This window comes from Phalacrocorax aristotelis, chromosome 26 (assembly GCF_949628215.1).
Source record: "Phalacrocorax aristotelis chromosome 26, bGulAri2.1, whole genome shotgun sequence".
Taxonomy (NCBI): Eukaryota; Metazoa; Chordata; class Aves; order Suliformes; family Phalacrocoracidae; genus Phalacrocorax; species Phalacrocorax aristotelis.
The window spans coordinates 2,642,343-2,669,606 of record NC_134301.1 but is presented as its reverse complement, the minus strand read 5'-3'; the positions used below and the strand labels follow the sequence as shown (position 1 = coordinate 2,669,606).

At 69.0% G+C, this 27,264-nt stretch overlaps 4 protein-coding genes across 15 annotated transcripts in view; 2 read left to right on the top strand and 2 right to left on the bottom strand.

The window, feature by feature from the left end:
* Positions 1-11,014, top strand: part of ITGA7 (integrin subunit alpha 7) — a 12,097-nt gene extending 1,083 nt beyond the window's left edge. Inside the window, 26 exon segments of the mRNA XM_075075740.1 lie at positions 508-635; positions 750-787; positions 789-830; positions 929-1,184; positions 3,183-3,314; positions 3,469-3,588; positions 4,891-5,098; positions 5,217-5,410; positions 5,577-5,665; positions 5,753-5,880; positions 6,302-6,397; positions 6,500-6,561; positions 6,657-6,826; positions 6,919-7,089; positions 7,196-7,308; positions 7,400-7,598; positions 7,896-7,979; positions 8,054-8,133; positions 8,259-8,336; positions 8,410-8,512; positions 8,685-8,922; positions 8,925-9,034; positions 9,137-9,250; positions 9,344-9,442; positions 9,517-9,642; positions 10,604-11,014. Of these exon segments, the coding sequence (XP_074931841.1) occupies positions 508-635; positions 750-787; positions 789-830; positions 929-1,184; positions 3,183-3,314; positions 3,469-3,588; positions 4,891-5,098; positions 5,217-5,410; positions 5,577-5,665; positions 5,753-5,880; positions 6,302-6,397; positions 6,500-6,561; positions 6,657-6,826; positions 6,919-7,089; positions 7,196-7,308; positions 7,400-7,598; positions 7,896-7,979; positions 8,054-8,133; positions 8,259-8,336; positions 8,410-8,512; positions 8,685-8,922; positions 8,925-9,034; positions 9,137-9,250; positions 9,344-9,442; positions 9,517-9,642; positions 10,604-10,786 (3,361 nt within the window). The 3' untranslated portion in view covers positions 10,787-11,014.
* Positions 11,015-11,278: 264 nt separating this feature from the next.
* MCRS1 (microspherule protein 1) lies at positions 11,279-14,546 on the top strand. Its single transcript, XM_075075769.1, has 14 exons — positions 11,279-11,481; positions 11,838-11,967; positions 12,069-12,207; positions 12,294-12,452; positions 12,569-12,678; positions 12,769-12,877; positions 12,977-13,115; positions 13,199-13,274; positions 13,367-13,395; positions 13,514-13,606; positions 13,677-13,759; positions 13,865-13,952; positions 14,052-14,179; positions 14,267-14,546. The coding sequence occupies exons 1-14, from the start codon at positions 11,340-11,342 to the stop codon at positions 14,351-14,353; spliced, it is 1,512 nt and encodes a 503-aa protein (XP_074931870.1). The 5' UTR covers positions 11,279-11,339; the 3' UTR covers positions 14,354-14,546.
* A 70-nt stretch (positions 14,547-14,616) lies between these two features.
* KCNH3 (potassium voltage-gated channel subfamily H member 3) lies at positions 14,617-21,795 on the bottom strand. Of its 3 annotated transcripts, none has more exons than XM_075075743.1 (14): positions 21,662-21,795; positions 20,595-20,828; positions 20,165-20,514; positions 19,579-19,828; positions 19,321-19,478; positions 18,515-18,722; positions 17,843-18,109; positions 17,570-17,769; positions 16,577-16,826; positions 16,280-16,488; positions 15,613-15,833; positions 15,448-15,530; positions 15,269-15,351; positions 14,617-15,192 (listed from the first exon to the last, which is right to left on the bottom strand). In XM_075075743.1, the coding sequence occupies exons 1-14, from the start codon at positions 21,735-21,737 to the stop codon at positions 14,719-14,721; spliced, it is 3,063 nt and encodes a 1,020-aa protein (XP_074931844.1). In that variant the 5' UTR covers positions 21,738-21,795; the 3' UTR covers positions 14,617-14,718. The 3 variants fall into 3 exon arrangements, with proteins under 3 accessions (XP_074931844.1, XP_074931843.1, XP_074931842.1); XM_075075742.1 differs by having other exon boundaries at positions 15,269-15,530; positions 20,165-20,295; positions 20,380-20,514; XM_075075741.1 differs by having other exon boundaries at positions 15,269-15,530.
* A 266-nt stretch (positions 21,796-22,061) lies between these two features.
* Positions 22,062-27,264, bottom strand: part of SPATS2 (spermatogenesis associated serine rich 2) — a 32,351-nt gene continuing 27,148 nt past the window's right edge. For all 10 annotated transcript variants that reach the window (XM_075075766.1, XM_075075757.1, XM_075075759.1 and 7 more), the window contains 4 exons: positions 26,596-26,705; positions 25,076-25,178; positions 23,553-23,761; positions 22,062-23,235 (listed from right to left, as the gene is read on the bottom strand). In XM_075075766.1, coding sequence (XP_074931867.1) covers positions 22,927-23,235; positions 23,553-23,761; positions 25,076-25,178; positions 26,596-26,705 — 731 coding nt within the window. In that variant the 3' untranslated portion in view covers positions 22,062-22,926. The remainder of the gene's footprint in view (positions 23,236-23,552; positions 23,762-25,075; positions 25,179-26,595; positions 26,706-27,264) is intronic.

Below are 27,264 nucleotides of genomic sequence, written 5' to 3'. Positions count from 1 at the left end.
GGCTAGGGGTGGCCACAGACGCCCCACTGCCACTGAGGGCGGCGCAGGGGTGGGGGTCTGGATGGGGGTCAGGGTGCCCCAACCCTGCTGCACCAAGGGGGAGGGGGCAGGGAGCAGGCAGGGAGCGGGGGGTCCGGGTGTGTGTCACCTCCTGCGCCCCCTCCCCTGCCCACACGTGCACCGAGCTGCGGCTGAGGCCTGGGAACGGCGGCGCCGGGGGCGCAGCTGCTCGGCCGGGCGGGCTGGCACCGCGCTGGCCGGGCACCGTGCCGGCACGGCCCCGGCGCGAAATCGGTGCGGGGGCGCGGGACAGCTGCGCGGGGGTGGCGGGGGGGGGGGGTGGTGCGGGGGGGTGCGGGGGGTGCGGGGGGGGGGGGTGGGGGATGGCGGGACCGGGTGCGCAAATGCAGCGGCACATGTGTGCAAACCCAGCGTTGCACGTGCACGGCGGGGGGTCGCGGGGGGCTGCCCCCCCGCGCCCTGACGGGGGGCTCCCCGCCGCCGCAGGCTGCTGGTGGGGGCTCCCCAGGCGCCGGCGCTGCCCAGCCAAGGCGCCAACCGGACCGGGGGGCTCTTCGCCTGCCCGCTGACCCCCGAGCTCTCCGACTGCTGGCGGGTGCCCATCGACGAGGGAGGTGAGGTGCGCTCCTGGGGGTGCTCGGTCTGCGGACCCCCCCCCCCCCCCCCCCCCCCCCCCAGCTCCCCACCCTGGGGGTCCTGGCGGGGCTGACGCTGCCCATCCCCACCAGCGGACCTGCAGCGGGAGAGCAAGGAGAACCAGTGGCTGGGGGGTGAGCGTGAAGAGCCAAGGTGCCGGCGGCAAGATTGTGGTGAGCACCCGGGAAGGGGGGGGGGGGGGTTAGGGCGGCGAGGGCTGCGAGGGGGTCCCCCGGCACCGCCTGACCCCCCCCCCACCCCCCACCCCCAGACCTGCGCCCACTTGTACGAGGCGCGACACCGGGTGCGGCAGCCCCTGGAGACGCGGGACGTGATCGGGCGCTGCTTCGTGCTGAGCCAGGACCTGCGGGTGCGGGACGAGCTGGACGGCGGCGAGTGGAAGTTCTGCGAGGGGCGGCCGCAGGGCCACGACCGCTTCGGCTCCTGCCAGCAGGGCCTGGCCGCCGCCTTCAGCCCCGACCACCATTACATCCTCTTCGGGGCCCCCGGCACCTACAACTGGAAAGGTGAGGGTGGGGGCGGCCGGCTTCCCCCCGCCCCGGGGCCGAGCGAGGGTGCGGGAGCGGGGGCTGCGCGCGTGCCTGTGCGCGGGTTTGCGTGTGCACGCGTGTGGGTGCGTGTTCCTGCCTGGGCGGGCGTGCACATGGCCTGCACGATGGGTGTGCAAGCTGTGGGTGTGAGCACAGGCGTGTGAGCACGTGTGTGAGCGTGCTGTGGGTCTGATCACACGTGTGTGAGCGTGCTGTGGGTGTGAGCACATGTGTGTGAGCAGGCTGTGGGTCTGATCACACGTGTGTGAGCGTGCTGTGGGTGTGAGCACATGTGTGAGCGTGCTGTGGGTGTGAGCACATGTGTGTGAGCGTGCTGTGGGTCTCATCACATGTGTGTGAGCAGGCTGTGGGTGTGAGCACATGTGTGAGCATGCTGTGGGTCTGATCACACGTGTGTGAGCGTGCTGTGGGTGTGAGCACATGTGTGAGCATGCTGTGGGTCTGATCACATGTGTGTGAGCGTGCTGTGGGTGTGAGCACATGTGTGAGCGTGCTGGTGGGTCTGATCACACGTGTGTGAGCGTGCTGTGGGTCTGATCACACGTGTGTGAGCGTGCTGTGGGTGTGAGCACATGTGTGAGCGTGCTGTGGGTCTGATCACACGTGTGTGAGCGTGCTGTGGGTGTGAGCACATGTGTGAGCGTGCTGTGGGTCTGATCACACGTGCGTGAGTGTGCTTGTGAGTGTGAGCACGCTGTGGGTCTGATCACATGTGTGTGAGCACGCTGTGGGTGTGGGGCACGTGTATGAGCACGCTGTGGGTCTCATCACACGTGTGTGAGCAGGCTGTGGGTGTGAGCACGTGTGTGAGCGTGCTGTGGGTCTGATCACACGTGTGTGAGCGTGCTGTGGGGTGTGAGCACATGTGTGAGCATGCTGTGGGTCTGATCACATGTGTGTGAGCGTGCTGTGGGTGTGAGCACATGTGTGAGCGTGTTGTGGGTCTGATCACACGTGTGTGAGCATGCTGTGGGTCTGATCACATGTGTGTGAGCGTGCTGTGGGTGTGAGCACATGTGTGAGCGTGCTGTGGGTCTGATCACACGTGTGTGAGCGTGCTGTGGGTCTGATCACACGTGTGTGAGCGTGCTGTGGGTGTGAGCACATGTGTGAGCGTGCTGTGGGTCTGATCACACGTGTGTGAGCACCTGTGTGAGCGTGCTGTGGGTCTGATCACATGTGTGTGAGCAGGCTGTGGGTCTGATCACATGTGTGAGCGTGCTGTGGGTGTGAGCACACGTGTGTGAGCAGGCTGTGGGTGTGAGCACCTGTGTGAGCGTGCTGTGGGTCTGATCACACGTGTGTGAGCGTGCTGTGGGTGTGAGCACATGTGTGAGCATGCTGTGGGTCTGATCACACGTGTGTGAGCGTGCTGTGGGTGTGAGCACATGTGTGAGCGTGCTGTGGGTCTGATCACATGTGTGTGAGCACGCTGTGGGTGTGGGCACGTGTATGAGCACGCTGTGGGTCTCATCACACGTGTGTGAGCATGTTGTGTGCGAGCACACGGGTTCCTCCATGTGGCATGAGTGTGTGTGTGCACGCGTGCGTACATGTGGGTGCACGTGGGTGTGAGCACAGGGGTGTGTTCATGCCGTGGGTGTGAGCACACAGGTGTGTGCGTGCTGTATGCGTGTGCATGTGTGCATGCATATGGGTGTGTACATACACGTAAGCGTGTGTGTATGCAGGCGTGTTCACATACGTGTGTGTGTGAACACATGGGGGTATGTGCGCTGTGAGCGTGTACATGCGTGGCGGGTGCTTGTGTCTGTGCACACGTGTGTGCACTGGTGTGACCGTGTGTCGGGATGCCCAGGCCCAGGGCGGGTCCGCCTGGCCAGCACGGTGCCCTACGGCAGCTCCGGCGCCCCTTGTCCCCAGGCAGCAGGAGGGTCCCCAGTGGGGTTCCCGGGGGGTCCCCACGCCCCTCACCCCTCCTCGGTTCGGCAGGGAACCTGCGCGTGGAGCTGCTTAACCAGAGCTCCCTCGACCTGCTGCGCTACGACGACGGGCCCTACGAAGCCGGGGGCGAGAAGGACCAGGACCCCTCGCTCATCCCCGTGCCCGCCAACAGCTACTTCGGTACGGGCACGGCGGAGCCCGGGCGCGGCGGCACGGCACGGCACGGCACAGGGGACCCCCCCCACCGGCCCCGCCGCCCGGCTCCAGCCTGCCCTGGCCACGGTGCCCACCCTGACGCCCCTCTCTCTTTCTCTCCCGCCCGGCCGCGGCGCAGGGCTGCTCTTTGTGACAAACATTGATAGCTCAGACCCCGACCAGCTGGTCTACAAAACCCCCGAGCCCAGCGAGAAGGTGCCCGGCGCGGCCGGCGACGTGGCCCAGAATAGCTACTTGGGTTCGTAAGCGCCGGTGGTGCCGGCGTCCCCGTGTGCCGGCGTCCCCGTGTGCCACCCTCCCCGGAGCCGTGTCCTGTGGTGTGTGTGTCCCCCCCCGCACCCGTGTCTGTGGAGGGGAGAGGAAAGGAGAGCTCCCGCGGCCTCGGCCGGGCCCAGCGAGCACGCGTCCACACGCGTGCGCACACGTGTCCCCATGCACGCACGCACGCGCTGAGCATGCCGCCCTCTGCACCTCCCTGTACGCACAGCGTCGCCCCCCCCCCCGCCGTGCACGCACCGAGAGCACCCCCCCCCTCTGCACCCCCTCTGCATGCGTGGCCCCCCTCCTCGTGCACACCCCCTTGCACACCCAGCCGTGCACGCGTGTGGCTGCACACCTCCGCCCGCTCCCACCCGTCTTGGGTCCATCCCGTGCAGGCACGTGCCTGTGGCCGTCGCTCCCCACCCTGGGGTGGGGGTCCCAACCCCCCCAGCCAGGGCTCCCCACGGGCAGCGCTCCCTTGTCCCCATCCCTGTCTGTGTCCTGTGTCCTGTCGCTGTGGCGGGGGCACCGCTAGGCTGGGGGGGGTGTGCAGAGCCCGGGCAGGGGGCACACAGAGCCTGGTGTGGCCCCCCCAGCACCCCACTGTCCCCGTGCTCTTCCCTCTGGAGGTGGGGGTGCATGGGGGGTGCACGGTTCCCGCGGGGGGGGAGGCAGCGGCTGCAGCCTGCTGGGGCCTGGCTGGGGGCTGCTGGGGGGGGCTCAGGGGGCTGCGTGGCTGCTGGGGGGGCTGGGGAGGGGCCAAGCACTGCAACCGCTGCATGTGGGGAAGGGGCTCCCAGCCCCCTGTCGTGGAGGGGTGCCCTGCTGCTCTCTCCAGGTGTGGGGGGGTTCCGGTCCCCGTCCGGCTCTGCTCCGGGTCTTGCTGCTCGTGCCCCAAAATCTTGCCTTCTCTCCCCAAAGTCTTCCCTTCTGGCGACGCGGGGAGGGGCTGGTCCTTGCTCACCCCGGCAGCCTCTGCTCCCCCTTGGCTTCCCCTGGCCCAGAGCTGGCGAGGGGTCCCCGCAGTCCTGCCCCCCGCCTGCGGCCGCTGCGCCCGGGGAGCGCAGAGCAGGGAAACCGAGGCACGAGCAGAGCCCCGCCATTCCCGCACCAAAGCACGAGGCTCCCCGAGGGGAGACCTGGCCACGCAGGGCTGAGCAGAGAGAGAGAGACGGATGGACAGACGGATGGGCAGATGGCGGGGGGGGGGGGCTGGGGGGGGGGCTGGGGGCCGGGCAGACACCGATACCTTCCCTCCCCCCCCCCGGCGCCTCCACAGGCTTCTCGGTGGACTCTGGCGCGGGGCTGACGCGGAGGCGGGAGCTGAGCTTTGTCACCGGAGCCCCCCGCGCCAACCACACCGGGGCCGTGGTCATCCTGCGCCGCGACAGCGCCAACCGCCTGGTGCCCGAGGCCGTGCTGCCGGGCCAGCAGCTCACCTCCGCCTTCGGCTACGCTGTCGCCGTGCTCGACCTCAACAGCGATGGGTGAGTTTGGGGGGACCCCCCCGGCCGTGGCGGATTGGCACCCCCAGTCCTAGTGCCGGGGCATCGCCTGGGTTCGGCACCCGCGGCCGGGGGGATGATGGAGCCGTCATCCCTGCAGCTGGATGGACCTGGTGGTGGGGGCCCCCCACTTTTTTGAGCGCAAGGAGGAGATTGGGGGGGCCGCCTATGTCTACATCAACCCGGCGGGGCGCTGGGACTCCGCCACCCCCCTCCGCCTCAACGGCACCCGCGGCTCCATGTTCGGCATCGCCCTCAGCACCGCCGGGGACCTCAACCAGGACGGCTTTGAGGGTGAGGGGCTTTGGGAGGGCTTGGGGAGAGGGGCTCTGGGGTCCTCATGGGCTGGGACGTGTCCCAGCCTGCATCCTGCTGCGGGGGCGGGATGGTGGCTCCCACAGAGGGTCCTGGGAGGGGTCTTGGGCCCCCCCCACTACCTGCCCTTGCTCCCTCTCGCCAGACCTTGCTGTGGGAGCCCCCTTCGACGGCGCTGGCAAAGTCTACATCTACCACGGCAGCAACCTGGGCATCGTGGCAAAGCCGGCACAGGTGAGGGGGTGCGGGGCTGGGGGGGTGCATTGCCCATCGGCCCCCCCACCCTGCCGGTTCCGGGTGTCACGGGCGTCTTGTCCCCAGGTCCTGGATGGGGAGGGCGTGGGGGTGACGGCCTTCGGCTACTCCCTCTCGGGGGGGCTGGATGTGGATGGGAACCTCTACCCCGACCTGCTCGTCGGCTCCCTCTCCGACACCGTCGTGCTGTACAGGTGAGTGCCGTGGCCCCAGCTGGGGCAGCCCCCACCCCTGGGCACCCCCCACACCTGGGCTGCCCCGTCCCCGAGCACCCCCCCCTCCCCGGGCACCCCCTGCCCCTGGGCACCCCCCGCCCCTGGGCACCCCCCACACCTGGGCTGCCCCGTCCCCGAGCACCCCCACGTCCCCAGGCACCCCCCGCCCCTGGGCACCCCCCGCCCCTGGGCACCCCCCACACCTGGGCTGCCCCCATCCCTGGGCACCCCCCATCCCTGGGCATCCCCATCGCAGGGCTCCCCTCAAACCCTCCCAGGGCATCCCCTGAACCAGGGTGTCCGTGGGCATAGTGGGGGGGTCCCATGCCAGGTCTGCACAAGGCTCGGTGTGCCCTCGGGGGGGTCCCCAGCCTGGTGCCCCCTGTTTCTCCCCCATCAGGGCCCGGCCGGTCGTCCACGTCTCCAGGAACGTCTCCCTGCTCCCCCCCAACATTGACGTGGAGCAGAGCAACTGCCAGCACCAGGAGGGTGTCTGGTGGGTGCCACCTGCCTCCCCCTCCCCATCTCCCCTCCCCGGGCACAAAGCTGGGGCTCAGCGGGGGGTGGGTGCACCCCATCTCACCCCATGTCCCCGCAGCGTGGATGTCCGAGCCTGCTTCAGCTACACGGCCAGTCCCGCCAGCTACAGCCCCCGCCTCGGTGAGCGTGGTGGGGACGGGCAGCGGGGTGGGGGACCTCGGGGCGAGTGGGACTGGGGAGGGACCCCGGCATCGCACCCATCCCTCTCCCCCCAGTGCTGGAGTATGTGTTCGATGCCGACACGGACCGCCGGCGGCTGGGCCAGGCCCCCCGCGTCGCCTTCCTCGGCCGCCGTCCATCGGACCCCGAGCACCAGTTCTCCAACACGGTGGAGCTGCCCCGGCAGCACGCCCGTGCCTGTGTCAAAGCCACCTTCCAGCTCCAGGTGGGTCCCCATCCTCATCCTCATCCCATCCTCATCCCATCCTCATCCTCATCCCCGTCCCCCCCCGTGTCCGCCCTCCCCCTCGCCCGCAGGACAGCATCCGTGACAAGCTGCGCCCCATCGCCGTCACCCTCGCCTACGGCATCCAGGGAGCCGGGGCCCCGCGGCACAGCCGGGGGGCTGCGCGGCACAGCCGGGGGGCCGCCCTGCCACCCCTGTCGCCCGTGCTCAGCCCCCAGCAGCCCAGCAGCCACCGCACCGAGGTGGGGACCCGGCCGCGTTCCCCTCCCCTCCCCGGGGGTCCGGGGTGCCCCATCCCATGCGGGGGCTGCCTGGAGTGTCCCCGTTGTCCCTGCCGTGTCCCCCCAGGTGCATTTCCTGAAGCAGGGCTGCGGGGACGACAAGATCTGCCAGAGCAACCTCCAGCTTCGTTTCCAGTTCTGCGCCCGCCTGGGGGATGCCGATTTCCTCCCCCTGCCCCGGTGAGGGGGGCCGGGGTGCTGCCCCCCCGTGTCCCCACCCCGCGGGGTGTTGGGGACGCCCCAGGGGTGCTCACGGCGGCTCTGCTCCCAGGGGGGCAGATGGCACCGCCATCTTCGCCATGAGCGACCAGAAGGACGTGGCCCTGGAGATCCACGTCACCAACCTGCCCTCGGACCCGGCGGAGCCGCAGCGGGACGGGGACGATGCCCACGAGGCCATGCTCACTGCCACCTTCCCCCCGGAGCTGCCCTATGCCGCCCTGCGCCCCTACGACAGCCGGGTGCCCTCGGTGCGGCGGGGGCCTGGCGGGGGGCAAGGGTGGGGTGCTCTGGAGGTGGTACCGAGGGTGCTGGGGGCAGAGTGATGGGGTAGTCCTGTGGGTGCTAAGGGATGGGGAAAGTCCTGGGGATGCTGGAGGGCTGGGGGCAGTCCTGGGGGTGCTGGGGCTGCGGGATGGGGTCAGACCTGGGGGTGCTGAGGGCTGGGGACAGTCCTGGGGGTGCTGGGGCTGCGGGATGGGGAAAGACCTGGGGGTGCTGAGGGTTGGGGGGTGCCAGCAGCAGGGGCTCAGCTCTCTGCCCCCCAGGACAAGCCGGTGGTGTGCCTCGCCAACCAGAACGGCTCGCAGGTGGAGTGCGAGCTGGGGAACCCCATGAAACGCGGAGCCCAGGTGGGCACAGCTCCCCGTTCCCCCCAGCCCCCAGCCCTCGGCCCCGGCCCCAGCCCTCACCCCTCTGCCCCCAGGTGCGGTTCTTCCTCATCCTCAGCACCCTGGGCATCACCATCCAGACCACGGACCTGGCGGTGGAGCTGGCCCTGTCCACGTGAGCCCCGGCGGGGTCGGGGGCCTTTGCGGCGGAGCCCCACGCTTGGCTCTGCGCGTGGGTGCGTTTGCAGGGGGCGTTCGGGGTGATGCTCCCCTCTGACCCCCCCACCTGCCTCTCCCCAGGATTAGTGAGCAGCCGGGGCTGGAGCCGGTGGTGGCTCGCGCCCGCGTGGTCATCGAGCTGCCGCTCTCCGTGACGGGGTGAGTGAGGGCAAGGTGGGGGGGTCCGGGATGCCCCCCCCAGGGCTGCTCTGACCCCCAGGTGTCCCCGCAGCGTGGCCGTGCCGCCCCGGCTCTTCTTCGGCGGGGTGGTGCGGGGGGAGAGCGCCATGCGGCGGGAGAGCCAGGTGGGCAGCGCCGTGCGCTTCGAGGTCACGGTGAGTCGCCCCGATGCCTCGTTCCCGCGGTGGGGGGACGGGGGTGTGCATGGCATGCCGGGGGTCTCAGCCCTGCTGCTCCTCTTCCCGCGCCATGCTCCTGGGTGGGGTCGGCTGTGGGGCGGGGGGTCCGTGCTGCCCCGCTCATGCCGCTGTCTCGCCCCATCGGCAGGTTTCCAACCGGGGCCAGTCGCTGAAGACGCTGGGCTCGGCCTTCCTCACCCTCCTCTGGCCCCACGAGATCAGCAACGGGAAATGGCTGCTCTACCCCCTGCACCTGGAGCTGGCGGCTGCCCCGGGGCAGCGGGCGGCCTGCAGCCCCTCCGCCAACCCGCTGCGCCTGGCCCTGGTACCGCCACGGGAGGGGGTGCGTCGGTGCCCAGGGGGGTCCGTGCCGCCCCCCTCCATGCCCGTCCTTCCCCCCTCCAGGAGCCGCCGGGGGAGGCTGACCCCACCGAGCCACCCACCTCGGGGTCCTGGTGGGTGCCGGCGCCCGCCGAGAGGAGGAGGAACGTCACGCTGGTGAGCGGGGCTGGGGAGCGCCCGGTTCTGGGGTACCCCTTCAGCTGGGGTGCCCCCGCTCGTGGGGCGGGCAGCCGGGCTGACCCCCCCGCCATCCTGCAGGACTGCGCCCAGGGCACCGCGCGCTGCCTGGCCTTCCACTGCCCGCTGCACAGCTTCGAGCGCGCCGCCGTGCTGACGGCCCGCGGGCGCCTCTGGAACAGCACCTTCCTGGAGGTAGGAGGGGACGGGGATGGGCCCCCCGGGACAGGGATGGCCCCCTCCCCGGGCTGGGGAAGGGGCTCAGCCCACCCCGTGCCCCCACCGCAGGAGTACCTGGCGGTCACGTCGGTGGAGCTGATTGTGCGCGCCAGCGTCTCGGTGACGTCCTCCATCAAGAACTTGGTGCTGAAGGACGCCTCCACGCAGGTCTGGCTCCGCCGCCCCCAGCCCCCAACAGTCCCCCGGCCCCGCTGCCCCCTGACTGCCCTCCCCTCCCCCAGATCCCCATCTCCATCTACCTGGACCCCGGCGCGGCGGTGGCCGGCGGCGTGCCCTGGTGGGTCATCCTGCTGGCCGTGCTGGCCGGCATCCTCGTGCTGGCCCTGCTTGTCTTCATCCTCTGGAAGGTGAGGGACGGGGACAGGGGCCCCGCGGCAAGATGTGTCCCCCTCCCTATGGCACAGGGTCCCCTGGACATGCCGTGACATCCCAGCGTGCCACAGCATGCCATGCCGTGCCATGCTCTGCCGTGCCGTGCCATCTCAGCCGTGCCACACTGTGCCACGCCATGCTATGCCACCCGTGCCGTGCCGTGCTCTGCCGTGCCGTGCTGTGCTCTGCCGTGCCGTGCCATCTCAGCCGTGCCACACTGTGCCACGCCATGCTGTGCCATGCCATGCCACCCGTGCCGTGCCGTGCCGTGCCACCCAGCCTGGCCTTGCCCGGCCTCACCCTCTCGCTTCCTCCCCAGTGCGGCTTCTTCAAGCGGAGCAGCCGAAAGTCCCGCTACGCCGCTAACTATTACCGGGCCCGCCTGGGCCTGCAGCCCTCCGCGGCGGAGAAGCAGGCGCCGGAGGGCGAGCGGTAACGCAGGGCTCTGCCGCCCCGGCGCCGGCGGGCAGCGAGCACGGGTGCGCAGGGGCGTGCGAGGGCTGGCGGCCGCCCTGCGCAGGTGTGCGAGGGCTGGCGGTGTGCCGCGGCAGAGGGACGAGGGTTTGCAGCGGCCGTGTGCGGGCGTGCGAGGGTTGGCAGGGTGGACGGACGAGGGGTTTGCAGTGTGGGCGTGCAAGGGTTTGCAGTGCCCAAGCCGGGGTGTGCAAGGGCTTGCAGTGTGTGTGTACGTGGGTTGGCAGTGCTGGCGCGCGGTGGTGCAAAAGTTTGCAGTGCCCGAACCGGGACGCGCGAGGGTTTGCAGTGCTGGCATGTGTTTGCACAAGTGCTGGTGCAAAGCGCACGCCCCTGCGCTTTTGGGGTGAGAACCAAGGCATGGGCAAGCGCCGGCACAAGCGCCCATGCCGTGGAGTCACGGAGCCGTTCCCAAAGCCGGGGCGTCCCCGCGGGGCCCTGACTCGTGCCGGTCCCCCGCAGCTGGGCTTCTTCCGCCGGGCGCGCTACGCGCCGCCGGCCGTGCCGCAGTACCACGCCGTGAAGATCCCGCGGGAGGAGCGGCAGCAGTTCCGCGAGGAGAAGACGGGCACGATCCAGAGGAAGGAGTGGGCCGCCAACCTGAGCGAGGCCAGCAACAGCCACGTCGCCCCCAGCTCGGCGTAGCCCCCGGGGACGGCGCGGGGATGGCGGACGCAGGACCCTCCTCCCCAGCCGTGCCCTGGGGAAGGACCCTCTGGCACTGCGTGTGGGGAGGCACACGCGTGTGCCGGCACACGCCTGCCTTAGCGGGGCGCGCGCGGGACTGCTCGTGCCGGGACGGACCCCTCGGCCCCCCGGGGAGGGCTCGGCCCCACAGCGATGTTCAACCCAATAAAAGGAACAGACCCTCCACAGAGACTCTGTCCCTTCCTCGCAGCCTGGGGATGTCGGGTGTGGCCGGGGAGCCGCCATGATGGGTGTGGCCGCGGAGCCGCCATGATGGGTGTGGCCTTTTCGATGGCCAGCGGGTGTCTGCGCTGCCGGGACCGGGACGAGCCCTGTCTGCCGGGGTAACGGGGCGCGCTCCCGTCCCCGCCCGGCAGGTTGGGCCCGGCAGCCCCGACCCACCGGCAACGGCGCCCCAGAAAGGAGTGGGCGCGGCCCTACCCTTAGTCAAGATGGCGGCGCCCTGAGCCAAGATGGCGCCGCGCCGCAGAGGCAGCGCGAAGCTTTTAAAATGGCGCCGCCCTCCGCGACTTCGGTGCGCTTGAGGTTAACGTCAGGTCGTCTTCCGGTGGATAAGCGGAAGTGGCGCCGTCCATGGAGGCGCCTGGGCCGACACCGTCGCGGAGCGGCCGGAGCCTCCGGTCCCGGGGATGGTGAGGCCGCGGCGGCGGCACCGGAGCCGGCACCGGCTGCCCTGGGGGGGTGGACCTGAGCCCTCCCCGAGCCGGGGGGGTTTGTCCGGGGGACCCCAGCCCCGGCCCGGCCCCCTCGTGTAACCCCCGGTGTCCCCCCGTGTCGCTCGGTGCCCCCAGCCTTTCCCCGTGTCCCTCGCTGCCTCCCGCGTCCCGCCGTGACCCCCCCCACGCCCCCAATTTCACACCCCTTTCGTTCCCCCCGTGTCCTGCTTGTCCCCACCACGTCCCAGGACTCCCCCACAGGGTTGGGGTGCCCCTGGAAAAGCTGCACCCCCGAGTTGATGGGGGAACCCCACCTTCTCTGTCCCCCGCAGACGTGCCGCTCTCCGGACTGATGGCGTCGGGCGCGACGAGCCGCTCTGAGGACGAGGAGTCGCTGGCGGGGCAGAAGCGGGGCTCGGCCCAAGCCGCGGGCGCCATCCCCAAGCGCCGCAGCTCCTCCCGGTACGCCGGGGTGGGAGAGGGGGGCGCGGGGCTGAACCCAGCCCACCCGCTGCCTGCCTGTGGGAGGGCACCAGCACCTAGAGCCATCTCGTTTCTTCCAGGTTCATCAAGAGGAAGAAGTTTGACGATGAGCTGGTAGAGAGCAGCCTCGCCAAATCCTCCAGCCGGGCCAAGGGTGCTGGCGGGGTCGAGCCCGGGCGCTGCTCGGGCAGCGAGCCCTCCTCCAGTGAGAAGAAGAAGGTGAGGGGCTAGCGGGAACATCCAGGGGCTGGTTGCGGGTCTGGGGAGCTCAGAGGTTCCCCAAACTCCCATCTCTGCCCACCCAGGTCTCCAAGTCTGTGTCTGCCCCCATTGCGCCCAGCCCAGTCCCGACCCCCAGCCTCGCCAAGCGGATGAAGAAGAGCAAACAGCCCCTGCAGGTGACGAAGGACCTGGGCCGCTGGAAACCCGCTGACGACCTCCTGCTCATCAACGCCGTGCTGCAGGTAACGGCCCCAAGGGGCCGCCTGTCCCCTGGGGATGCTCATGGGGAGGCGTTTGCCACTGCCGTGTTTTGGGGCTGTCCCCCAGGGACTGTCCCCTCACCCGGCGGCTTTCCCAGACCAACGATTTGACCTCCGTGCACTTGGGCGTGAAGTTCAGCTGCCGCTTCAACCTGCGGGAGATCCAGGAGCGCTGGTACGCGCTCCTCTACGACCCCATCATCTCCAAGTGAGTGCAGGGCGAGCGCCGAGGGGCAGAGCCGTCCCGGGGAAAGCTGGTGGGGGCTGTGGGGGTCTCACACCGTGTCGTCCCCCCCAGGCTTGCCTGCCAGGCCATGCGGCAGCTGCACCCCGAGGCCATCGCAGCCATCCAGAGCAAAGTGCTCTTTAGCAAAGCCGAGGAGCAGCTGCTGAACAAGGTGGGATCGGTAAGAGCAGAGCGAGCTGCAGGGTGGGGGGCTCCAGTGTGGGGTCTTGGGCTCTCGAGGGGTGTCCTTGGTGCCGCATGTCCCTTCTCCCCTCCGCAGACCAGCCAGCCCACGCTCGACACCTTCCAGGAGCTGCTCCACAAGCACCCCGATGTCTTCTACCCGTCCCGCACGGCCAAGGCCCTGCAGCTGCACTGGCAGCTCATGAAGCAGTACTACCTGCTGGACGACCAGACCGGTGAGGCTCGGGGGGTCCCCTGCGCCCCCTGGGGACCCCTGACCCCTGCGCCCCCTCACTCCCGCCCCTCCTGCTCCTTCCAGTGCAGCCGCTGCCCAAGGGCGACCAAGTGCTGAACTTCTCGGACGCCGAGGACATGCTCGATGACAGCAAGCTGAAGTGAGGCTTTTGGGGGGCTGGGGGTGGGGACGGGGGCCGTGCTGGTGGGGCGTGGGGTGGCACCGTCTCATCCTGCCTCTTCTCCTCCGCAGGGATGGGCGGGATGAGGTGCTGGAGCACGGTGAGTCCAGCCCGCTCCCATCTGGGCAGCCCGAATCGGCGGGGAGAGGCCCAGGACCCCCAGGGCAGGGGGCAGGCGCCCCCCACCCTCCCCAGCTCCCTTCTCCCCTTCTCCCCAGAGCTGACCGTGGCCGACCGGCGCCAGAAGCGGGAGATCCGGCAGCTGGAGCAGGAGCTGCACAAGTGGCAGGTGCTGGTTGATAGCATCACAGGTAAGAGCTCTGGGAGCCAGGGGTAGCTGTCTGTCTGTCCCTCCACCCCTCTCACCCCTCCTTCCCACAGGCATGAGCTCCCCGGACTTCGACAGCCAGACGCTGGCCGTGCTGCGGGGCCGCATGGTGCGGTACCTCATGCGCTCCCGGGAGGTGAGTGCAGGTGTTGTGCCCCCCACCCTCCCCAGCAGAGCCCCCCACGCCCCAGGGAGCCCCCCAGCTTCCCCGCAGCCCCCTGATGCTTCCTCCCTGCCCCAGATCACGCTGGGCAGAGCCACGAAGGACAACCAGATCGACGTGGACCTGGCCCTGGAGGGACCGGCCTGGAAGATCTCCCGCAAGCAGGGTAGGGACGAGGATCGGGGCTGGGGGCTTTGGTCTTGGGGGGCTCTGGAGCGGGGGGCTGCACTTCCCTGCCTCCTTTCACCCCACGTTTCCCCTGCAGGCGTCATCAAGTTGAAGAATAACGGGGATTTCTTCATCGCTAACGAGGGCCGGCGTCCCATCTACATCGACGGGCGCCCCGTGCTCGGTGGCAACAAGTGGAAGCTGAACAACAACTCGGTGGTGGAGGTGAGCCCCGACGTGGCGAGGGGGGTCCCGGGGAGGGCTGGGGGGTCCCACCCTGCTCACCCTCTGCCCCCTCCGCCCCCTCCCCAGATCGCCAGCCTCCGCTTCGTCTTCCTCATCAACCAGGACCTGATCGCCCTCATCAAGGCGGAGGCGGCCAAGCTGGCCCAGCAGTGACGAGGGGTGGGGGCTGCTCCCCTGGGTCCCCCACGCCGGCTCTGCAGGGGGGAAATGGGGGTCCCCACAGCCCCCCATTTGGTGATGGGGGCTCCCAGCACCCCTTGGCTGCCTCCTTGGGGGCGCTGGGCCCCTCCTGCCCCCAGCCCTGGGGCTGGAGATTGGAAGACTACAATAAAGTGTTTTCCTCTCCTGCCGTGTGGGGGTCCCTAGGGGCTGGGGACAGCGCGGGGGGGGGACACAGGACCCCCACCTCCTGTGGCGTGTTCTTAAAATCACTCTTTTATTGAAAAAAGTGGAGAGGAGGCTCCGCCCCAGCACAGGGGGGCAGCAGTTGGGTATGGTCTGGTTGCACTGGGGTCCCATCACATGCCCGTCCCCTCCTCTTGGGGCTGGGGGGGACCCTGGCCCTGGGACCCCCCCATCAGCGCCAGCTCCAGGCTGGGCACGTCCCAGGGCACGAGGGGCTCCAGCTCCGCCGCGGGGATGCCGTGGCCCCCCGAGGAGGCAGGGGTGGGTGGCCATGCCGGGGGGCTCCCCCCCGGCTGCCCCTCCTGCCCCCCCGGGGAGCCCCAGAAGGGGTCGGGGTGCAGCCAGGGCTGGCTGTGGGCGGCGGGGGGGCCCCAGCCCCAGGGCTGGCTGCGGGCGCAGTTGGTGGGGGGCGGCCGGTGCAGGCAGAGCTCGGGGCCCCCCGTCTCCACGCGCAGCGGCTGGAGGGCTGCGGCCGTCACCGGGGTGTCGGGGCGCGGGGCGGGCGGCAGCAGCAGGAGCTGCACGGCCTCTCGCAGCACCCGCAGCCCCTCCCGCAGCTGCAGCACCTGCCCCGAGAGCTCGGCCACCTGCGGGTGACGGGGGTCAGTGTCCCCCTGGACCCCCCCCAACCCCTTCACCCCCCTGCCCAGCACCCCCCCTTACCGCCTGCCGCAGCTTCTCGATGGTGTCGGCGCTGCTCGGCTCCGGGGGGCCGGCGGGGATGGCCAGCAGCCCCCCGTCCCCAGCTGGGGGAGAGGTGAGTGTCTCGTCGGGGCACCCAGGGGTCCAGCCCCCTCCCCCTGGCCCCCCAGAACCTCGGCACTGGGGCCCCCCCGCCTTACCTGGCCCCAGGGAGGGGCCGAGGTGGAAGCTGAAGAGGGGCTTGTCTGCGGCGCAGCCCTCCCCCTCAGTGCCGTCGACCACCCTGTGGGACAGCGGGGGCGTCGGTGGGGCACAGACCCACGGCTCCGGGCCTCCCCCCGCCCCCCCGCCCCACGGCCCCTCACCTGGGACTCAGGTCTGGGGGGCTGCTCCAAGGGTGCAGCTGCAGGGCTGTGGGGTGCCCGGCCGCGGGGTGGGCGCGGGGGCCTCCGCTGCGGGGGGGCCGGGGCTGGGTCCCCGCCATGGGGGATGGCCGGGGGCTGGGGGGGGCCGGGCCGGGGCTGGGGGGCTGCGCCTCGGCCCCCTCCTCCGCGGCGGGCTCCCCGCCGGGCGAGCACCACTCTGCCTGCAGCGGGGGCACAGAGGGGGCCCTGCTCCTGCACCCTCCCATTGCCCCTTCCCCCGTGACGTCATCTTCGCCCTGTGATGTCACCTTTTGCCCCAGGAAGTTACCCCATCCCCCCCGCCCAGCCCTGCAATTCCCCCCACCTCAGCCCCACATCACACCCTCCCCCCCGCCCCACGTCAGCTTTGGCCCCACGGGTTGCGCCTCAAATTTGTCTTGTCCCCCTTAGCCAGGAGTTACGTCATAGAGCGAGGGCAGTGATGTCACTAGGAAGCTGTGATGTCATCCTCGGCTGCCTTGGCATCGTGGAACCACCGAGCCCGTGACGTCACCTCCCCTCTCCCCCATCCCTGCTGGTGATAGCATCAGCCCCCTGCCTCCCCCGGCTGATGTCACTCCCCAGCCCCATGGCGTCACCCCCCTCCCCCCCAGTGACGTCACCTCACCTCGGGGGCGCCCCCCAGGTCGTAGCTGAGCTCGCGGGGGAGCTGCCGGCGGAAGGCGCGGGCGAAGTCGGGGTCGAGGGCCAGGCCCTCGGCCAGCGCCGGCAGCCCCAGGCTCTGCAGGGCGCAGTACGTCAGCCCCCGCACGTCCGCCCGCGCCCGCCGGGTGCGCGGGGACCCCCCCAGGCCGCAGCCGATCAGGTCCCCCTTCCCTGGGAGGGGGTGGGGGGGTGGGGGCGCGTTAGGCCGGCCATCGGTGTCACGACTCGGCCGGCCTCAGCCCGCTCCCGCGCCCCGCACCGAGGATGGCGAGGACGATGCCGTCCCGCAGCACCTCCATGGAGCCGGAGCGGAGGAAGTAGAGCGCCTGGAGCGCGTCGCCGCGGCGGATGAGCAGCTCTCCGGGGGTGCAGAAGGCGGGGCGCACCCCCAGGGAGAGGGCGCGCAGGCAGCCCCGGCTGGCCCCCGCGAAGAGGGGCAGTTGCAGCAGCTCCTTGTGCAGGTGCAGGGCGATGTCGGCCCGCAGCTCCTCGGGCAGGCTCTGCAGGAGCTGCGCGCCCAGGGATCAGTGGGGCGGGGGGCACCCCGCGGCCCCCCTCCCTAACGCAGGCTGGGCCCCCCGAGCCCCCCCCGGGACATCCTGAGCTCCCCATCCTGCCCCGCCACAGGCCGTGCTCACAGAGCTTCCCCCTGCTCCATCCCTGCCCCCCGGAGCCCCTGTCCCTCCCCGTCATGGACTGAGCACCCCAAAGTCCCCCCCTGTAGCACCCAGAGCACCCCCCCATCCCTATTTGGGGCAGGAGAGCCCCCAGGCCCCCTCCATCCCTGCCATGGCTCTGGTCCACCCCAGTTCCCATCCATCCCCACCACAGACTGTGCACCCAAGTCCCCCAAGTCCATCCCTGCTGGGGGGCCGGGGCACCCCCAGTTCCCCTCCATCCCTGTCACAGGGCCGGGGAACTCCAGCTCTCATCCATCCGTGCACCGCTGCTGTTTGCCCGGGCCGGGGTCCCAGGGTGCCAGGGTGCCGGGGTGCCGGGGTCCCGGGGGGATGGGGTCCCAGGGGGATGGGGTCCCAGGGTGCCGGGGTCCCGGGGGGATGGGGTCCCGGGGGGATGGGGTCCCAGGGGGATGGGGTCCCAGGGTGCCGGGGTCCCGGGGGGATGGGGTCCCAGGGGGATGGGGTCCCAGGGCGCGGGGGTCCCGGGGGGATGGGGTCCCAGGGGGATGGGGTCCCAGGGCGCGGGGGTCCCGGGGGTGCCGGGGTCGGTGGCGCCCCCGGCGGGGGCTGACCTCGGCGGTGTCGATGCCGTTGTTGGCCGCCCAAGTGCTCTGGAAATACTCGAGGATGCGGCGCTTGAGGGGCCGGGGGATGCGGTGGATGCGGATGTAGTCGTGCAGGTCGCGGGTGCGGCTGTGGTACAGGAACCGGCGGGCGTACAGCCGCTGGATGATGGCCGTCACGTTGCCGAAGACCACCGCGTGCATCAGCGCTGGGGACAGCGGGGACACGCGTCACCCGGCCGCTGGGTCCCCCCACGCCCCCAGCCCGCCCCGGCCCCTCACCCCCGACCAGCATGGTGCAGATGGAGAAGATCTTCTCGGTGTCGGTGTTGGCGGAGACGTTGCCGAAGCCCACGCTGGTCAGGCTGCTCAGGGCGAAGTAGAGGGAGGTGATGTAGGCGCTGCGGAGCGACGGGCCCCCCAGCAGCCCCCCACTCTCGCTGCAGTTCGCCCCCGGCTCCGTGCCGTTCTTGGCCCCTCCGGCGCTGCAGTTCCTCCTCGCCAGGTAGTAGGGGGTCTCCAGCCGCCGCGCCAGCTCCTGCAGCCAGCCTGGGGGGGACGGGGTGGGGTGGGGGGGTGCTGCGGGGGCTGCTCGGCTTTGGGGGGGGGGCCGGACAAGGACACAGGGACACGGAACACAGGCAGCCCTTGGTCTGGGGCTGTGGGGTGCACACGGTGATGGGCAGGTCTCGGGGTGGGGGGGGGTGTATGGCCACCACGGGAGGGCTCAGGGAACAGGGGTGCACAAGCAAACTTCAGCTTTGGGGTGCACTGAGGACATCTGGGGGGGGGGGGGGGGGGGTCACCAGCAAACTCTGGCAGCAGCTCAGAGCGTGCACAGGCACCGGCTCCAGGGTATGGGGGGGGACACATGCACAGGGCCAGGCATGTGGGGCCACAGGCCAGGACCCCCCGCAGCCCCTGGGGTGGGCAGCGGCAGCGGGGCGGCCGTACCGATCTCGGGCAGGGCGGCGGGGCTGCCCTCCACCTCACGCTGCCCCAGGAAGAACCAGCCGCAGGCAACCCAGTGGGCCAGGAGGGCGAAGACCACCATGAGCAGCGCCAGCACCACGGCGCTGTACTGCGAGTACCGGTCCAGGTTGGGCAGCAGCCGCAGCAGCCGCAGCAGCCGCACCGTCTTCAGCAGGTGGGCGCCCACGTACTGCGGGGAGAGGGACGGGACACCCGGAGGTGATGGGGGGGGGGGCGACTGGTTGGCTCTATCCCGCCACACGCCCCCTTTGGGGTCCTTCACAGCCCATCAGGGTCCCTGCATCATTAATGGGGGGGGGGGGGGGGTGTGTGTGTGTGTGCGCGTGAGGTGGGGGTGTGGATTCCTGCAGTCCACCAGGGTCTCCAAAATCCCACCAGGACCCCACAGCCCCACTGGGGTCCCCAATGCCCCATCAGTGTCACCACAGCCACATGGAGAGTCTCCACAATCCCATCCACAGCCACATGGTGGGGTTGTGGGGGTGCGATGGGGTGTCCCTGCAGCCTTTTGGGTTCCCTGCACCCCTCAGCAGCCCCACTGGCCCATCAGGGTCTCCAGTGAGGTCCCCGTGGTCCATCAGCAGCCCCAAAACCCCTGTAGGACACACACCCACCCCCCCCCCCCCGTCTGCAGCTTGGGGAGTGGGGGGGGGTGGGGTGTGTGTCCTTGCAGCCCAGGGAGGGTGTCCTTGCAGCCCCACAGCTCAGGGGTCCCCCAGCAGCCTGGGAAGGGGGTGTGAGGGGTTCCCCCACGTCCTGGCGCTCACCACGTTGACCCGGCAGGCGGCGAGCAGGTCGAAGGGCAGCGCGGCCACCAGGTCGAGTGGGAACCAGCCAGCCAGGTAGTGGCGGGCGACGGCGCGGGGGTCCAGCACCACCTGCCCCGACTTGCTGACGAAGGTGGTTCGGAAGTTGAGGATGATGTCTAGGGCGGGGTGGGGTCAGCCATCAGTGCACTGAGTCCCTCTGGCCTCTGCCAGCCCCAAGCCGGCATGGGTCAGACTGGGGGGGGGGGGGGGCTTTACCCAGCATGAAGAGGATTTCCACACACAGGTCACAGGCGCTGGGGGGTCCGCGGGCGGCCGGCAGCCCCTCCTCAGTGCCCACGCCCACGCAGACGCTGTAGGGGACAGTGACGGCCACGTAGAGGGTGGCGAGCAGGATGAGCCCGTCCCAGCCTGCCTTGAAGGCCCCGTAGTGCAGCAGGATGAGGGGGGGCTTGCGGATGGCGGCCACCTTGTACTCGGGCAGCGAGGGCTTGTCCCCGAAGACGCCCTGATGGAGACGGGGGCGGGGGGTCAGCCTAGAGCCCTGTCCCCTGCCCCGACACCCTGTCCCTAGCATGGATGTACTGCCCCCAGCCTCCACACCCTGTCCCCAGCCTGGACATCCCAAACCTCATCGCCAGCCCCTTCCCGGTCCAGCTACATTGTCTCCATCCCCCCGACACCCTGGAAAGCCTCCCCTCAGCCTCAGCACCTTGTCCCCAGCCCTTGTGTCACCACATACACTGCATCAGCCTCTTCCCTGCCTGGACACTGTTCCCAGCCAGGACGCCCTGTCCCCAACCCCGAAACGTATCCCCAGCCCCAAAACAGGTCCCCACCCCACCTTTCTGAGCTTGTGCTTGCTCTTCCTCTGCTTCTGCAGGTGCCCCGAGAGGTGGTATAGCACCGCCCGGCTCCGGCGCCGGCTGGCATTGAAGCCCTTCCCTCCGGCACGGCTGAAGCGCCGGCGCCCGCCTGCCCGGGCAGAGCGAGGGGACGTCAGGGACAGTGGTCGTGGGGGGCTCCAGCGGGTCCCATCGCTCCTCGCTGTCCCCTCACCCGTGTCCTTTGTGCTGTCGGCGGCCGAGCGGCTCTTGGTGCTGGTGATGTCCTTGTGGGACACGAGGAACAGGGCCACCTCGTCCTTCTCATTCTTGATGGGCACCACATCCAGGAGGCACCAGAAGGGGACACCTGCCGGAGGGGGCGACACAGGGGCTGGCAGGTTTGGAGGGGCTGCGGAAGGGACCCGGTCGCCCCCCGCTGCCACCCACCGCTCTTGCGGTAGAGGATGAGCTCGCCCTTGAAGGCCTGGTGCTCGTCCAGCGCGCGGCGGAGCTGCTGCCGCAGCAGCTCGCTGGTGTCGGGGCCGTAGAGGAAGGAGCAGGCGCAGCAGCGCTGCATCACCTCCGCCCGCGAGAAGCCCGTCAGGTCGCAGAAGCCGTCGGAGCAGTAGACGACGGGGAAGGCGCTGGGCACCTGGGCATTGCCCAGCACGAAGTTACTGTCTGCAAGGGAGAGGCGGCTGGGCCGGAGGGGCCGGCGAGGGGGGAAAGGGGGTGTCGGGAGCCCATGGGGCTGGGGGACCCCATGGGTTTGGGGGACCCCATAGACTGTGGGATCCCAAGGCTGCTGGGGGATCCCATGAGGTTGGGGGATGCCATGAGGTTGGAGGGAAGGGGCCGGGGGAGCCCATTGGGTCTGGGGGATCCCATGAGGCTGGGGGGAAGGGGCCGGGGTGCCTGGGTCGGCCGTGGGGGTCCCTGTGGCTGTGCCCAGGGGTCCGGGGTGTCTGGGGAGGGGTTTGGGGGTGCGGGGGTACTGGGTGCGGGGGTGCCCACAGCCATCTGGGCCCGCTGGGTTATTTTTACCCGCCGCGCAGCAGCTCTTGGGCTGAACCGCCCCGTTGGCACCGATGAAGCCCACTCTGCCTCATTTGCATACATTTGCATAGGAACAGCGTGGGGGGCTGCCTCCCACCCGCTCTCCCCGGGAGAGGCCAGAGCCGGGGGGAGGGGGGCGCCTTTCCCAAGGATCGGGGCGATCCGGGGGGCTCCAGCCCCCCGCGGCTGCCGGTGCCGGCACGGCGGGGGAGGGGGGCGGCCCCGGGAGGGGGCGGCGGGGGCAGATCCTTCCACGGGGGGCGGGGGGGGGCGGCGGGAACCGGGACAGCACCGGGGCCCCCCCCTCCCGCCCCGGGCCGAGCACCCCGCGATCCGCCCGGGCGCTGTCCGAGGGGATCCCCGTGCGCAGCGCCGAGCACCGCCCGTGCCGTCCGGTCGCAGCGCCGCCGCCCCGTCGGGGCCGGTACCGGTACCAGTGCCGGGGCCGGTGCACTCACGCGTCCCGTCGAAGCGGCGGGCGATGGTGTCCAGGAAGGCGTTTTGGGGCGCCAGGAGCCCCCGCATCGGCGGCATCTCAGCGGCGGCTCCGCGCTGCCGCCATCCCCGCGGGCGCCGCCGGCCCCGGGGCTCCCCCCGCCCCGGGCCCGCCCCGGCACCGGCGCCGCCCCCCGGGAGGGGCTGGCAGAGACCGGGGGGCGCCGGGACCCCGCTCAGGGCCAGACACTCCCGCGTCCGGGGCCGGTTCTCGCTCGTCTCAGTGGGGGGCGAGGAAGGGGCACCCCGAGGTGGGCACCCGCGGGGGAGCCAGGGGCATCCGGGGGCGGCAGCACTTGGGGGGGGGGGGGGGGCCGGAGCCCCAGCCCAAGGGTCAGGCAGGAAAAGCAGAAAACATCCGAATTTTAAAGCTCAAAGTTGGGTTTCGTTTATTTAATTCACTCCACGGACTCAGGAGAACTTTGGTTAAAGAGGGGGGAAAAAAAAAAACCAGCATGAAAAATGGCAGGGGGGGAGCAAAGGCCGGAGCCCCCCGGGCCCCCCCAGCCTCTCGAGGGCCGGAGCGGGGAGCTCCGGTGGCGGCGAGGCACAGACAGCGCTGTCCACCACGAACGCCGTCTTTCTAGCTGTGCGAATAAAGGATGACCGTCGCGCTCTCCCCCCGGTGGCTCCTAGGATTAGCTCTGCTAATTGATATTGCTATAAATTTAGGGACAAAGAACAGGTGGAGACGTGGGGGGAAGGCAGGGCAAGAAGTGAATAAAATAGAAGAGATCCAACCCCCCCCCCACAAACCAGAGAACAGCCAAGTGTGCGGACGAAGCGGCCCCGCGTCGTGGCGACCCCCACAGCCCCCCCCGGCTCTCCCCAGGCCCCGCGTCCCAGCACCCGCCCTCGCTGCCAGCGCAAGGGAGGGGGTGTCAGGGGCCGCTCCTCCCAGGAGAGGCCCAGGTGTTGGCGTACGGAAGAAAAAGACACTCTGGGCTGGGTTTGGGCCAGCGCTGCCAGCGATTTCGTGGAGAAAAGGCGATTTCTGGAGGGGAAAGGAAAAGGGGGAGAGCGATGCGGCCTGACCCCGCTGCGAGGGAGCGGCGCCGGCCTGAGAACACAAAGCAGACGAGGGTGGGGGGGAGGAAGGGAAGAGAGAAAAGAAAATGGCACAAGAAGTGAGAAGTGTAAACTTTCCTTCGTTAGTAGCCTAGCTAGGAGCTTCCTACAGTCTGGTTCTCCCGTGGGACGGGTGGCAGGAAGGGAGAGCCGGCGGCTCTCAGGAGTTCGCTCCCTCCTGGCGACTGGCTCTGGGCTTACGCTGCGGGAGCCCCTTGGTCTCTGTGCCGGAGGCAGGGGGGCCGGGCCGGCCCGGCTGTGCCGAGGCGCCGCTGGTGCCCGTGGGCTGAGTGTGGCCGGGGCCGCCAGCGGAGGCTGCCAGGGGCGACGTTTGCCGCCGGCCGTGGGCCTGGCCGGGCCCGTTCCTGTGCCGGTGGCCGCTGTTGTAGCGCCCGGGGGCGAGGGGGCTGACGTGGCGCTGGCCCTGGGACCTGGGCCCCGCTCCCGGTCGCCTGTTCCCCTGGAAAGCCTGAAACAGAAGAGGGCGGGTGAGCGAGCGCGGGGCGGCAGAGGCAGCTCCCGATGCCGCAATCCCTACGCGTGCGTCCCCACCTCCCGTTCCTGGGGGAAGGGGGAATGGAAAAGCAGGATCCTCAACAGTCTGCTCTGAAGCAGAAGCGTCGAGGCAAGGCTGTGCCCTGCGGCTCTCAGGTGCCCCGGACCCTGCTGCTGCCCGGCCCTGCGAGTCCTGACGGCGACGGGCACCTGGCAGGGAGGGACCCGGCCCAGGAACTGGGAGAAGAGCCACGGCAGCGCCGTGCCGGTGCCGCGCCAGGCTGCGGTTACCTCTCGCGAAGGCTGGGGCGGGCGGCCGGTGGCATTCCCCGCAGCTGCCTCCGCCGAGGGCTTCTTGCTCGCCGTGGTAAGGCTTGCAGCGGAGGCAGAGGCACACGCCGGGGTGGAGGGAGCAGAGGTTGCGCTGGGACCGCTCAGGGAGGCAGCCGTGACGGAACTGCACCGCAATCGGGTGGAGTAGCTGTTCTTTGGATGGGAAACTGGAAGAGAAACACCCCGAAATGTGCGTTCGGCAAACGGGACCCCGACCATTCACCATCTGGCCTCTGGACCCTGCCAGTGACAGCACTCCTGGGGCGGAGGCGGCTCACGGCTGGAGCCAAAGGCTCGAAGGGACAACAGAGCTTTGTCTGGTGAGACGAATCAGAGAATCATTAAGGTTGGAAAAGACCTCCAGGATCACCAGGTCCAGCCATCAACCGTCACCCCAACACCACGAGTTCTAAACCATGCCCCGAAGTGCCACGTCTACATGTTTTTTGACCGCTCCCAGGGATGGTGACTCCCCCACCTCTCTGGGCAGCCTCTTCCAATGCCTGACCACTCTCTCAGTAAAGAAATTTTTCTTAATATCCAATCTAAACCTCTCCTGATGCAACTTCAGGCCATTTCCTGTCACTGGTGACCTGGGAGAAGAGGCCAGCCCCCCCTCACTCCAGCCCCTCTCAGGCAGCTGCAGAGAGCGAGAAGGGCTCCCCTCAGCCCCCTCTTCTCCAGGCTAAACCCCCCCAGCTCCCCCAGCCGCCCCCCAGCACACTTGTGCTCCAGACCCTGCCCCAGCCCCGCTGCCCTTCTCTGGACACGCTCCAGCCCCTCAAGGCCCTTCTTGTCCCGAGGGGCCCAAACCTGAGCCCAGCATTCGAGGTGGGGCCTCCCCGGTGCTGAGCACAGGGGCCCCATCCCTGCCCGGCTCCTGCTGGCCACACCAGTGCTGACACAAGCCCGGGGGCTGGTGGCCTCCTTGGCCACCCGGGCACTGCTGGCTCATGCCCAGCCGGCTGTCAGCCAGCACCCCCAGGGCCTTCTCCGCCGGGCACTTCCCAGCCCCTCTGCCCCAGGCCTGGGGCGCTGCCTGGGGTTGGTGTGACCCAAGGGCAGGACCCGGCACTTGGCCTTGTTGAACCTCACACAACTGGCCTCGGCCCATGATCCAGCCTGTCCAGGTCCCTCTGCAGGGCCTTCCTGCCCTCCAGCAGATCGACACTCCCACCCAGCTCGGTGTCACCTGCAAGCTTTGGTCATGAACGGTCCAAGGGCTCGGCTAACTGGGACCAGCGCTCAACAGCGAAGGGGACGGGCACAGACCTCTCGCCAAGGGAGGCGCATCCGCAGCAGCAGCAAGGGGAGGGCTGCCTCCTTCTGCACTGCTGAGAGGAAACTAAGCACCCAGAGCAGAAGGCTCCCAGTCCCGCCGCTATCGAGTTTTGGGGCACAGGTGAAGGGTTTTGGTGACGGCGGGGCTAGCGAAGGGGTGACAGCCACCTCGGCTCCTCCCCGACTCCCACCCGGCTCACCTTGCCCGAACGAGGCGATGCTCTTCTTCAGCGCGTCGAGGTCGCAGGTGAACCGCGCCACCCGGCCCAGGTCCTCGTCGTACTTCCGTTCGCTCACAAAGTGCTTCACAGGAAAGGCAAAACGCGCACGTTAATTCAGGGCACTGAATTCCAGGGCGCAGGCACAGAAAGCGGAGGCGAAAGCCTCGTGTTGTGGCCCTGGAACAAGCACCCGAGTTGGGTGCTGCTTGAAAAAAAAAAAAATCCCCGTGGTGAAGAGGCAGGCGGCTGCAACGACTTATGGAAATAGAAAAAGCAGATTTTTGCAGCTCTTATACAAAACAGCCTTCCCCAGGCTCCAGCCAAGCCGTAGGTGAACTCAGTGCAACAGCAGCTCCGCCTGCCCCTCTCTGGTCTGTGAAAGCAGCGCAGCCCAGCTCCCTGGGCTCACTGGGGCAACGAATCCTGCCACGGGGGCGAGGGGTTGGAGTTTTCAAACTGGAGTTTAATTGATGCAACTTCGCACCGACCTCTTGTGGCAGGAGCCAGCGTGCTGGAGAGCAGCAGTGTTTTACGGGATGTAAAAGCCACCGGCGCGCAGCAGGCAGGCTCTCCGGATTTGGGGGGGGAAGGCAGAGGTCAGCCCACGCCAGCGGGAGGTTTTCACAACGGCTCTGAGCGCAGAGCTGCGGCCTCGCCGCCTTCCCACTCTCTGCCAGTTCACAACGGCTGAAAGCCGGGCTGCCGCGCCCCGGGGTTAACGTCTGGGTGATCGGTTGTTGGCCAAAGTCGGTATTTTACAAATCAAATATTTAAAATTAAGGTGTCCCGTGTCCCGCGGCGGGGCTGCGGGCGGCAGCGTGCAGAATTCAAGAACCACGGACGCAAGGAGAGACTTGCACACAACACAGAATTGCTTTTAGAAGGGTCAGAAACCCAGAAGGTTACAAAAGAAGCGTACCACTGTTGAGAACTGTTAGGATTAATAGCCTTGCTGAGCGCTAGCAGCTGAAGTAGTTGAAGCCTTGGGCCACAAGAGCTACCTGAGAGTAAACTCTCTGATAAAACTAATCCTGCCAACACAGAACTCGCCGAATCCGGCAGATACGAGCGGAACGAAGAGGGTAAGGACCAAGGAAACCATTCCAAGAGAATGAGGTGATTTTGGAAGGCGGCCAGCCCAGTGACCAGGAAAGCTAGTAAGAAATCAAGAGACCACCGACCAGAATTAAGGGATTGGACCTGGGGATCAGGTGCTGGGCAGTGCAGGTACAGCTGGGGTGCGTGATTTGGGGTAGGCGTCTCCCCTCGGAGGCACCCAGCTCGAGCTGCTCTGCATGTCGGATAAATAAACCCCTTATTCACTCAGCGGATGGGCGACTTGTCTTCTTCAAGAAGGAACCAAGGGCCAGGCCCTGCTGAGGTGGCATCCGTGTAATTCCTACCACGGACTAGGCGGCGGCTGCGTAATTCCTGCAACACCGCGTTTGGGTGAGATTAGGACTAGGCTGGATTAGACAGAAGCGGAGCAAAACGCTCACCTTTATGTCGGCTCTGAGCTCGACCAGCTGCTCCTCCGACATACGCACTGCCACATCAGTCATCTTCTTCAGGGCCTCTGCCTTCTTCTGGCGGCTCACCAGAATTTCCACTGCAAGACAGACCACAGCTCAGGCAGCGTCGGCACCGAACCAGCCTCCCCAGAGCAGAGCACCCCCAGCCCCGGCACACAGCACCTCACCGGCTGTACAACGGGCTCCCCCCGAGCGCCCCGGCCAGCTCTGCGCCGCCCCCTCCCGCGGCGATTTACACCTCGAGACACAGCCCGAGCTGTAAGCCGACTCCGCGAGGGGCACGACACGCAGCTTTGGTAGAAGCTCTGCCGCTCTCCCCAGGCTGACTGCTTCCCTGCCGCCCCCTCGAAGGTGCAGGTGTCCCTGCGGATCGCTCCCCGCCCGCACCAGGTGAGCTGGGAAAGCCCTTTCCAGCTCCCCAGGAACGCCGAGATTTTCAGGAACGGGCGCTCGCGGAATAGGGTGGTTTATGTCCCACCCTCTAACGAGGGCACAAAGCAACAGCCTCAAAGAGGATGGGTGCTGTCAACCGTGCCAGCAGCAAGCATCACCCAGTCACGATATACGCTGTTAACTCAAGCTACAGGGCAAGCTTTGTTCGGGTGTAGAGCCACGTATTTAGGAACAACGTGAACA

Bases quoted from the DNA above. Each gene is read 5' to 3' on its own strand.
- MCRS1 (XM_075075769.1), top strand. From the start codon at position 11,340: ATGGCGCCGCCCTCCGCGACTTCGGTGCGCTTGAGGTTAACGTCAGGT. The intron at 11,968-12,068 runs GTACGCCGGGGT...CGTTTCTTCCAG, and splicing joins AAGCGCCGCAGCTCCTCCCG to GTTCATCAAGAGGAAGAAGT. The intron at 13,953-14,051 runs GTAGGGACGAGG...TTTCCCCTGCAG, and splicing joins GAAGATCTCCCGCAAGCAGG to GCGTCATCAAGTTGAAGAAT.
- KCNH3 (XM_075075741.1), bottom strand. From the start codon at position 21,737: ATGCCGCCGATGCGGGGGCTCCTGGCGCCCCAAAACGCCTTCCTGGAC. The intron at 19,479-19,578 runs GTAAAGCCCCCC...ACCCCGCCCTAG, and splicing joins GGAAATCCTCTTCATGCTGG to ACATCATCCTCAACTTCCGA. The intron at 16,489-16,576 runs GTGCGGGGCGCG...ACCCCCTCCCAG, and splicing joins CATCGTCCTCGCCATCCTCG to GGAAGGGGGACCTGATCGGC.